This window comes from Candida margitis, assembly GCF_024628925.1.
Source record: "Candida margitis strain CBS 14175 chromosome Unknown scaffold77, whole genome shotgun sequence".
In the NCBI taxonomy this organism is placed as follows: Eukaryota; Fungi; Ascomycota; class Pichiomycetes; order Serinales; family Debaryomycetaceae; genus Lodderomyces; species Lodderomyces margitis.
The window spans coordinates 23456-34724 of NW_026261792.1; the positions used below are offsets into that span (position 1 = coordinate 23456).

The 11269-nt window shown below is 36.6% G+C and overlaps 6 protein-coding genes across 6 annotated transcripts; 4 read left to right on the forward strand and 2 right to left on the reverse strand. All coding sequences in view use genetic code 12, as the record gives it.

The window, feature by feature from the left end:
• Window positions 1-129: 129 nt before the first annotated feature.
• CANMA_001931 (uncharacterized protein) lies at window positions 130-3438 on the forward strand (the record flags this gene model as incomplete). The annotated part of the gene is made up of 1 exon (XM_051813945.1): window positions 130-3438. One exon carries the CDS (start codon window positions 130-132, stop codon window positions 3436-3438), a length of 3309 nt encoding a protein of 1102 aa, XP_051672467.1.
• Window positions 3439-3844: 406 nt separating this feature from the next.
• Window positions 3845-4240, reverse strand: CANMA_001932 (uncharacterized protein; the record flags this gene model as incomplete). The annotated part of the gene is made up of 1 exon (XM_051813946.1): window positions 3845-4240. One exon carries the CDS (start codon window positions 4238-4240, stop codon window positions 3845-3847), a length of 396 nt encoding a protein of 131 aa, XP_051672468.1.
• Window positions 4241-5453: 1213 nt separating this feature from the next.
• HTA2 (histone H2A) lies at window positions 5454-5846 on the forward strand (the record flags this gene model as incomplete). Its single annotated transcript, XM_051813947.1, has 1 exon — window positions 5454-5846. One exon carries the CDS (start codon window positions 5454-5456, stop codon window positions 5844-5846), a length of 393 nt encoding a protein of 130 aa, XP_051672469.1.
• A 465-nt stretch (window positions 5847-6311) lies between these two features.
• CANMA_001934 (lysophosphatidic acid acyltransferase) lies at window positions 6312-7292 on the forward strand (the record flags this gene model as incomplete). The annotated part of the gene is made up of 1 exon (XM_051813948.1): window positions 6312-7292. The coding sequence occupies one exon, from the start codon at window positions 6312-6314 to the stop codon at window positions 7290-7292; it is 981 nt and encodes a 326-aa protein (XP_051672470.1).
• Window positions 7293-7444: 152 nt separating this feature from the next.
• Window positions 7445-8281, reverse strand: CANMA_001935 (U2 snRNP complex subunit; the record flags this gene model as incomplete). Its single annotated transcript, XM_051813949.1, has 1 exon — window positions 7445-8281. One exon carries the CDS (start codon window positions 8279-8281, stop codon window positions 7445-7447), a length of 837 nt encoding a protein of 278 aa, XP_051672471.1.
• Window positions 8282-8501: 220 nt separating this feature from the next.
• Window positions 8502-11015, forward strand: ERB1 (Erb1p; the record flags this gene model as incomplete). The annotated part of the gene is made up of 1 exon (XM_051813950.1): window positions 8502-11015. The coding sequence occupies one exon, from the start codon at window positions 8502-8504 to the stop codon at window positions 11013-11015; it is 2514 nt and encodes an 837-aa protein (XP_051672472.1).
• Between the last annotated feature and the right edge of the window lie 254 nt (window positions 11016-11269).

An 11269-nucleotide genomic window follows, 5' to 3' on the forward strand; every position in this document is an offset into this window, starting at 1 on the left:
TTGTAGTGCCCTGCTTCTATTAACCAATTGGTTACAGGAAAACAACCGAAGAAAAAAAAGGTGTAGCACTAGATCAAAAGGCAGAGTGTTCCTCTAGCTCCTTCACACACACACCCCACACACCACACAATGCGACCGAATACACAAAGAATAAACACACTACCGTTTTATATCAGTCTACTATTGGGTGGCTTACTAATTCTTTTTACTTTGAAATCCTACACCTCGAAATTAAATGGCCCCGATAAACCTAGCTGTCGAGTGGTTTGGATGTATCCATCCTACATCAAAATCAATTCCTTTGATCAACTGCATACCAAATACGCTTCGAAATATTCAACATACTTGTATCGAGAACAGGGTAGGGATAAGTTACCTTCCGATGAAGGAGATAATGATGCTGTTTCGAGCATGGAATTAGAAGGAGTACCGGTTTTATTCATACCGGGAAATGCTGGTAATCATAGACAAGCAAGATCAATTGCAGCAAGGACATCAGAACTATATTATGAGATGAACGATAGTGGTGGACGAGAAGGAAGAAGATCATTCAAGACAAGACTTGATTTTTTCACGCTTGATTTTAATGAAGATTTCACAGCATTCCATGGTCGAACTATACTAGATCAAGCAGAATATGCCAATGAAGCAGTTAAATTCATATTGGATCTATATTCGAATCGACCACATCCACCGAAATCAGTCATTGTTGTCGGCCATTCCATGGGTGGCATAGTTGCGCGAATAATGATGACCTTGCCTGATTACCTACCCAATTCAATTGAAAATATAATAACTTTAAGTTCACCGCATTCAACATCCCCATTGACTTTTGATGGTGACTTGTCAACTGTTTATTCAGCAGTGGATAAGTTTTGGTATTGTGGGTTTACCAATTGTTCCAGCTCTAGCTCCTCCTCATCCAAATCAAATCAATTGGCGAGGGTGGCTCATGATAGGTTGCATAATGTGGCATTAATTTCCATCACTGGTGGGGCATTGGACTCAACATTACCGGCAGATTATACAACCTTAGGTTACCTTGTTCCCAAAACCAATGGATTCACTTCGTTTTCCACGGGGATGCCCCAAGTATGGACCCCCATTGATCATTTGGCCATTGTATGGTGCCAACAATTACGAACAAGGATTGCATTGGCATTACTTGAATTGACCAGTCTTGCTGATGGTGAGAATACGCTAAGAGATCGAATGAGAGTATATGAACGATATTTCCTAACTGGGTTTGAAGATTATGTGACTGAAGATAAGCGATTACCTGTTGTTTCAAAAGAGGATGCATTTGGGGGAGAGATGGGGCAAATGAATAATAAACTCGAGGAAGATGTGATTTATACTGGCAAACAACTTGGCTCACGCAACTTGTTGACTTTGGATAAAGATAAAGACTATCAATTTACTTTATTATCATCAGTCCCATTACAGAGCTTAACACAGGACCATCAGGACCCACAATTATCAGTGGGATTATTTAATAAAGAAGGAGATGGCGCTGTGAAAGACGTGTCATCATTACAAGCCACAATCCCTAACTTCAGTAAAGATGCGAGCGATGTATCTGATTCTTCATATGATGGACCTAAACAGCCATATTACAGTTTAGTGTTGAATTCAACCATGTTGAAACAATATTCTTCTATTTTGTTAACCCTACCACAATATCAACAAAGTTCAGACATATATTGTCAATTATCGACCAAGCGGACACATTACTCATTGAATAAAGGCGGCAATGGTGTTTTATCATGGTTTAAATTTTTCACAAAGGGTCATTCAATTAGCTTGCCTTCAAATCGACTATTATTGACAAATTTCAAAATCCCTCAAGCATGGAGTAGTTTATATGTTTACAAGTTGAAATTGACTAGTGGTGGCTATAATCAAAATCTAAATGGACACTATTTCAATACATTTATACGACAATGGACTGAAGATCCGTTTGAAAGTAAATGGTTTATTAACGTTGGGAAGGACAAGAAAGAAGATAGTTTACAGTTGACTATGCATGGAATATCTCCTTTTGTTCCATACAAAACACAATCTGATTATGGGTTGAATTTACAAATGTGGTCCAGCGGTGATGGTAGTGGAAGCGGAAAAATAAAAGGAAAAATGAGACGCCTACCAGTTATAGACATCAATGTGTCCATTGATGTCGGTGCTAGTTTGAAATTATTGATTCTACGTTACAGAATCACTATCGTGGCGATGAATATTGCTATAATCTGTCTTGTTTTAGTGGTACAATTTGGTCAATATGGTAATGGTAGTAAGACGGGTAAATCGTTCCCATCATTTGATCAACTGTTGATATACTTAAATGCAAGATATTGGTGGGTGATTGTATTGGGATTGATATTGGCCAATTATGTAATCAATATACCTATTGTCAATAAGGTGTTGCATTATGTTGATCCAGTGGTTTTACAAGATTATAACAAGTTTCTTATTACCAACAATGAAGGTGATGGCAATGAGTCCCAATTTAGATCAAATGGGTTGTACTTGGGATTGACCCAAAGCATTTCCATAATTGGAGTATTGTTATACTTGTGTTGTAATTTCGCCATCTGGATAACTTATATTATATTGATTGCAATGGGCACAGTGATAAATTATGGAGTTAGGTTATACCCAACTAGATTTAGAGTCAAATCGACTAGAACAAGATCAATGTTGGTTAAAGTTCAACTTTATTTCATGGTGGTTGTGGTGTTGTTGATCCCCGTATATTTGCCGTATCAGATTGTATATTTGATTTGCTGTATTCATCAAGTGATTAATGTGTTGAAAGATTGGCCATTATCAAGAAGAAGAGGAAAAGGAGGAGATAAAATAGCAGCAGCGGCAACAACAACAAATACATCAGTAACAAGTGGTGAAGAAGAGGACGAAATAAGAGCAGTTTCATTGCTCAATTATCAAGCATCGTGGTTAATGTTGATGTTATGGATATTACCTATAAATGTCCCCATTTTGATTGTGTTTATTCACAATTTACAATTGAGTTGGCAAACTCCATTTAGTAGTCATCATAATTTACTTTCAATATTGCCCATTTTATTAATGACTTACTATAATAGCCACAACCAAAACAAGAAAAAGAAAGGAAGTAATGGCGGCGGTGATGCCAGTGGTGGCGGTGGATGTATATTACCTAGATTGAGTTACAATAGTACAAGACTAGTTCAAATTGGAGTGGGATATATTGCTATTTATTCATTATGGTATGGAAGTAGACATACTTTTTATATCCATCATTTGTTTAATTTGTTGTGTTGTTTGATTTGGATTGTGTTTTATTCAAGTGGTGGTGGTAATAGTAATAGTACGGGTGGGTACATTAACAATGGGGAAGATGGTGGTGGTGGTGGTGGCGGCTTTAAAGAGGATGGATTGGGTTTGAAGTTGAGTTGACTTGTGTTGAGAATTAGTTGTATATATAGAGAGACAAATCTATTCCAAATAGAAACATTAAAGACATAAAGTACTTTAAAAGTAAAGATTTCATACAGTGTAAAAACAGTAATACACAGTTATTACTTCAGAAGATTGCTGGAAGAGTATACTTTTGGAATCAATAACCAAGAATAAGATGATATTGTGATTACAGAAGAAACAACTTAAATAGTAATGATACACAGCTTTTATTAAATAAAAAAAAACTGAAAACCTATATTAATAATATACATATAAATTAACTAAAGAAGATGACCAATCATTTAGATAAAGTATTTCCAAACAGTAAACAAAAATTAGAAGTGAATAAAGAAACAAACAAACAAACAAAAAGGGGAAGATTATTCCTTTTAAGTTAGGTTGTTTAGTTTGAGGCTGATGAGTATTTGGTAACAGCTCTAGTACCTTCAGAAACAGCATGTTTAGCCAATTCACCAGGCAAGATCAATCTAACAGCAGTTTGGATTTCTCTAGCAGAAATAGTAGATTTCTTATTGTAAGCAGCCAATTTAGAAGCTTCAGAAGCAATTCTTTCAAAGATATCATTGACAAATGAATTCATAATAGACATAGCCTTTTGGGAAATACCAGTGTCTGGGTGAGTTTGCTTCAAAACCTTGTAGATGTAAGATGAATAAGTTTCCTTTCTGGCCTTGGTTCTCTTCTTTCCACCTTCGGTTGATGAGGAGGTCTTTTTAGCGGCTGGTTTCTTTTCAGCTGGAGCTTTTGAAGCTGGTTTCTTTTCTGCTTTTGGAGCCATTGTTAATAATAGTATAAGTTAGATTAGTTGTGTACTAAAGATAAGTAATAATGAAAAGAAAAGAAAAGGAAAGAAAGAAGTTGTGTATAATTTATTTGAATTTGAAAAGTGGAATTTAAGGAATATTTATGTCACAGAGGAAAAACAAAAAACAAAAATATAATTAATAGACACTTACTACTTACTAACCAAAGTCAAAACAACAAACAAACAACACAGGTGGATTAGCTAGTAAGTAGTTAGTTATTAATTTGTGTAATATGCTCTAGTACTTCCTATGCTAATGTAATTGTTTATTTGTTTATTTGTTTGTTTGTGTATGTATCTGTATGTCTTCCACTACTATTATTTCTTTGCCTTCGTGTATTGAGGAAGACAAAAAGTTCTCCTGGTGAAAGAAGAACGATCGCGAGGCTACTGAGGAGAGAGAGAGAGATTGCCACAAGAGAGAGCGAGAGTAAAGACAGTGGCGCGTAGAAAGAGAGTGGAAAAAAGAAGGTCGTGTTATTTTGTGGAAGTTTTCTCTCTACGCGCTCTTGTCTTCTTATCATAAACAAGAGTAAAATTCAGTCCAAGGTGCGTAAATTTAAGACCCGAGAATAGAAAAACATTTTGTGTGGAGAAGATTTGTATCCTACAGCAAAAGACAATAACACCATTAATAACAAAAGGCTTGGACTAATACACAATGGCACGTACATTGTGACAAGCATTGTGACAAGAGAGGAAAAAGGAGAGAAGAGAAGAGAAGAAGGAGAGAAGATGAAACAGGAGAAGGAGATGAACAGCAACAGGAGAAGATCACCAAAGTACACGACTATAGTAATAGTCTTTAACTGCGTAATCTTTGTTCTTCTTGACATTACCTGTTTTGGGCGATATGTGTATGTATGTGTTTGTGCGTGCGTGTGTGTGTTTTGGATATTCTCTTCTCTTCTCTGTCTCTCCTCTGTCTTTGTTACTCTTACCTCTTACCTCTTACCTCTTACCTCGTGCATATAGAGGAGTATTGTTGATAGTTTCTCTTTATGTCTTTACAGTTGGTAGTTGTGTCTAAAGGAGAGGCAACAAAAAAAAAAATATAAAAACAATTGATAATTCCCTAATCCTAAAAATTCACTTTAATCTAATCTTTCTTTCTTTCTTTCTTTCTGTTATAGTCAGATTATTATTACTACTTTTATTAATCAAACTAATATCTATTATATAAACAATGTCAGGAGGTAAAGGAAAAGCCGGTTCAAGTGAAAAAGCTTCAACTTCAAGATCAGCCAAGGCTGGATTAACTTTCCCAGTCGGTAGAGTCCACAGATTATTGAGAAAGGGAAACTATGCTCAAAGAATTGGTTCTGGTGCCCCAGTTTACTTGACTTCAGTCTTGGAATATTTGGCCGCTGAAATCTTGGAATTGGCTGGTAACGCTGCTAGAGACAACAAGAAGTCAAGAATCATCCCAAGACACTTGCAATTGGCCATCAGAAATGATGAAGAATTGAACAAATTGTTGGGTCACGTCACCATTGCCCAAGGTGGTGTCTTGCCAAACATTCACCAATCTTTGTTGCCAGCTAAGAAGGCTAAGGGTGGTGCTTCTCAAGAATTATAAGCTAATTTTTGAAAGCAATATAATATTTTGGAAGGGAAATCACATGTTACATGTTTGCACGTAACATCTGGGTTGAAGAAGAAAGGTACTATAATTCCCAATAAGAGCAACCTTTTCAATTGTATTCTTACAAACAAAACCTTTTTTTAATTCTTTTGCTTTGATTATGAGGTTTTATCACCTTTGTATATTGGGGTAAATTCTGGTGTATATTATTATTATCATTATTATCATTATAATTATAAATTCTTTTTTTATATTTCTTTGGCTATTGTTAATGACTTTAACTGTAGTTTGGTGAGTCTTTGCTGGATTCCTCAGTTCTGGCCCATTTCACGGGAGAAAGAGAGAGGGAGAGAGAGTCCTTTGAAATTTTGTTGCTGAGATAAAAGCAAGAAAGCAAAATTAATCTATCCAATTTTCAAACTCAAGACTACACTAAGACTAGTTGAAGCACTTTCAACAATGGAAAAGTTTTCAAACTGGAGAGACAAAGCTACTGGTATATCACCATTTATGCCATTCCCATTCCCCCATTCGGCCAGTAAAGGAAATAACAGCAGTAGTAGCAGTAACACCTACAAGTTCATCACATCTTCCAAATTCAATGCAATTTTATACAAATTTATATTATTTTGCACCAAATTACCAATATTCTTGACTAAAGTACCATTTTTCATCATTGTTTCAACCCTATATACATTAACTGGATTCAAACTATTCCTCACTTTTACATTTACGTTTTTATTTGGGTTTAACCCCATTGAAATTGCCGTTGATGGTGTCAAATCATCACAACGTGATAAATTGCAAAGCTATAGACCGAAACGGGGTGAATTGGTAATTGCCAATTATTCATCTCCTTTGGATGGATACATTATTGCTTCAGTATGTCAGTCATCTTCCAATATTGTCATTCTTGTGCCTGATAAACAAGGCGATTTGTATCAATACACCCCATGGAGTTTAATTGATCATTGTTTTAACCAAATTCAAGGCAAGGGCCCAGTAGAAGATGTGTCCAAGTTAAAAGATAAGTTAGTGGTGTTGCTATTAGAAGGTACTACGTCGAATAATTCGGCATTGTTGCCATTTATCAAATTGAATGACAAGTATACCTGGGATGATTTCGACAGGGTAAAGTCATTGGTTATTAAATTGTATCCCAATTATTTTACATTGCCAATCCCTTATATTTCAAGCTTGTATTATCTTTATCAGTTATTGACTGATTTTACTAGAAAGAATGCCAGAGTCAAGATTTATGACTTTGATAATACCGGAAACAACAACAACAATAATAATAACAAGGGTACAAAGCAGTTGGATATATCTAAAATTAGACGAACTTTTGAATTGAATTCGTTGAATTTGATTAATCAGGATTTAAGTATTGATGCCAAAGCGAGATTTATTGATTACTATTTTAATCATAGTGTTAAGTAGACACACAAAAACTTGATCTTTATCTTTGGCTGAGTTCTTGTTTTATCCGGAGACGGGAGGAGAGTTTTATCGACTTCAAGTTTCGGTTCGTGGTATGTATATATATATATAGCTTCAATTATCCAAAAGAAAGTTCCTTCTTTTAGCTTAGGTCAGTCTTGTTGTTTCTTTGATTCACGTGTAGGACTACGGTCTCGATCTTTTCTATGGGATGACGACGCCTTGTCTCTTGATCGATGTGACCGATGATGTGACCTATGCCTACCACTACGTGATGACTTGTGTGTCTTTTCTTTTGACTCTTTGGTTTCAGTTATGAATTGTTCCATAGGATCAATGAACTCGTCATCTTCATCAGCAACAGCTTTTTCATCAACTGACATCTTCTCCCCAAAAGCTTGCATCGGGTCTGCAAACTCATCTTCCTTTGCATCTTCTTCTGTGCGCTCTTCTCTTTCTTCTGAATTGGAATTGTATTCAATAGCTTTTCGTTCAGATACTCCATCATCATGATCACTCTTGATTAACTTTACTTCTTTACTCTCTTCATCACCCCTTTCCAACTGTTTCCTCACTTCGTCGTAGTTGATCAAATAATCATCCTCTTTTTGACCACTTCGTAGCTTATAATAACTATGATCAACATGTAACATTCGATCACCAACTTTAATGCCATTGAAATTATCAATAGCTAGTATACAACTTTTAAAATTGGCATATTTTAAAAACGCAAACCCACGATGCTGCTGCTGCTGCTGCTGCTCTTGTTGTTGGCCAACTTCACGACTTTTTACTAAATTTAAATGAGTTGGTATACCATATTGACTGAATATAACTACTAGATCATGAGGTTTAATGAAGTTGGGGATATTGCTGATATAGATGTAGTTTGTATCTCGATATTCATAATGCCACGAAGATTTGTATGAAGTTGTACTTGATGCTAGTTCTTTTTGGTTTATTTGGTTTATTTGCCTGATCTTGTTCATTACTGAATAACGTAGAGGTATGGAATTTATCAATGTCAATTGAGATATGGGATTGGGGGATTTTGGTTTGAGCTTTTGAAACTATTTTGTTTCTTGGTGTGCATATAAATGATTTCAATACTGAGGAGATGAGAGAAGAGCATATTTTTTTTTTCACATCTTCATTAACTTACTTACTTAACGTTTACTACACACAGTCACTACAAGACATTCATTGAACATGGCTAGGACTAGGGGCGATTCCAAGCTGGTACCAGCGCCAAAGATGGAGGATTTGGCTTCTTCAAAGAAGAGAAAACAAGATGTTGAAGATGAAGATGTGGAAAGTTCAGACGATGAGTTTATTGTTGAAGGAATGATAGATCAAGGAAGTGACGACGAGGATGAGGATGAGGATGAAGAGGAACAGGAAGAAAATGGAGAAGAAGAAGAAGAGGAGAATGAAGGTGATATCAGTGAAGCAAGTCAATCAGACTTTGATTCTGAAGAAGAACTCAACAAATTAATTGGAGAAGAAGAAGATGAAGAAGATGAAGAAGATGAAGATGAAGATGAAGATGAAGAAGAAGTTGATGCAAGTGATGACAGCTCGGTTGAATTTTCAGATGAGCCACAAGATGATTTATCCGATGTCAATTTGAAAAATTTGACGGTGAAAGACCCATCAGGAGCTCAAGATATTCAAACCAAATACTCGGATGGAAGATTGAGAATTATTAAACCAGAAATTGAGCCCATATATGATAGCGATGACAGTGATGCTGAAAATTTCAATACTATTGGTAATATCCCCATTTCGGCATACGAGGAGATGCCTCATATTGGTTACGATATCAATGGTAAGAGAATTATGAGGCCTGCTAAAGGGTCTGCATTGGACCAGTTGTTGGAAAGCATCGATTTACCACAAGGATGGACTGGGTTATTGGACCAAAACACGGGTACTTCGTTGAAATTGACCGATGAAGAATTGGAATTGATTAGAAAAATCCAAAAACAAGAAAATACCGATGAGAATATCGATCCTTACGAACCATTGATTGACTGGTTCACCAAAGATCAAGAAGTTATGCCATTAACAGCCGTGCCTGAACCCAAAAGACGATTTGTTCCCTCGAAGCACGAAGCTAAACGAGTAATGAAAATAGTCCGTGCTATTCGTGAAGGACGAATTTTGACCCCAGAAAAAGCCAAAGAGCAACGAGAAAAGGAAGATGATGAATTGAATTTCGATCTTTGGGATGATGAAACTGAAGTTCCTGATCATATAATGAATTTGCGAGCACCCAAATTACCACCACCAACAAATGACGAAAGTTATAACCCACCAGAAGAGTACTTATTAAATGAAGAAGAACGTCAAAAATGGGAAAATGAAGATGCCATTGATCGTGAAAGAAACTTTATTCCTCAGAAATATAAGTCTCTAAGACAAGTTCCTGGGTATCAAGACAGTGTTCGAGAACGATTTGAGCGATCATTGGACTTGTACCTTGCTCCTCGTTTGCGTAAGAACAAGTTGAATATCGATCCTGAAAGTTTAATCCCCGAATTGCCATCGCCAAAGGACTTGAGACCGTTTCCTATACGTTGTTCAACTATATATGAGGGCCATACGGGTAAGATCAGAACTGTTTCAGTTAATCCACAGGGCATTTGGTTAGCCACTGGATCCGATGATGGAAGTGTTCGCGTATGGGAGGTTTTAACGGGGAGACAGGTGTTTAAGGCACAAATTATTAACAAGGAACATAATGGTGAGGATCACATTGAAAGTCTTGAGTGGCATCCTGATTCCGATACTGGTATTTTGGCAGTTTGTGCTGGTGAAAATGTCTATCTCTTGGTACCACCTATTTTTGGCTTTGATATTGAAAACAGGGGTAAATTGAGAATTGAAAGTGGTTGGGGTTATGATACGTTTGGAAACAAGAAACAGGATATGAAAGTTGGCAACGATGAGGAAGAAGGTGACGGTGATGGTGACGATTCTGGGGCAACAATTTCCACCAAGAAGGATGTGGCAAAATGGATCAACCCCACTGCTACTCAACAATTACAATCCATTTCGGCAATTATACAGTGCCGTAGAGCTGTCAAGAAGATTTCCTGGCATAGAAAAGGTGATTATTTCGTGACGGTTTCCCCCGATAGCAAAAACACGGCAGTTTTAATCCATCAATTATCCAAACATTTATCACAATCGCCATTCAAGAAAACCAAGGGAGTTATAATGGATGCCAAGTTCCATCCTTTCAAGCCACAATTGTTTGTTGCTTCACAACGTACCATCAAGATTTATGACTTGTCGCAACAAAACTTGATTAAGAAGTTGATGCCTGGTGTTCGATTATTGTCCACCATCGATATCCATCCACGAGGAGATAACTTGTTGGCGGGTTCTTATGATAAGCGTGTTCTTTGGCACGATTTAGATCTTAGTGCTACGCCATACAAGACTCTAAGATATCATGACAAGGCAGTACGGACAATCAAATATCACAAGGGAACATTGCCACTTTTTGCATCAGCTTCTGATGATGGAAGTATACATGTGTTCCATGGTACGGTGTATGATGACTTGATGACTAATCCGTTGTTGGTTCCATTGAAGAAATTAACTGGACATAAAGTGATTAATCAGATTGGTATATTGGATATTGCTTGGCATCCAAAAGAGGCATGGTTGTTTAGTGCGGGTGCTGATGGTACTGCTCGTTTATGGACAACTTAGATGTATAGAAGAGGAGAGGTTCAGTTTGTTGTTATATATAATACAATAATTGTTACAACGTATACATACACTATCTAAAATTACACCAACGCAGTTATTGACTCCTCTTCTCAAAGTAGGGAGCAGCACCACCAGGTATATATTCATCACCAATCAAAGTGGTATTTTCATACTTTACTTGAAACAAGTCATCTTCATTAGACTCAAACATCTGCGATAGATTAGCTCGTATATTATCAACCACTCCTAAATTA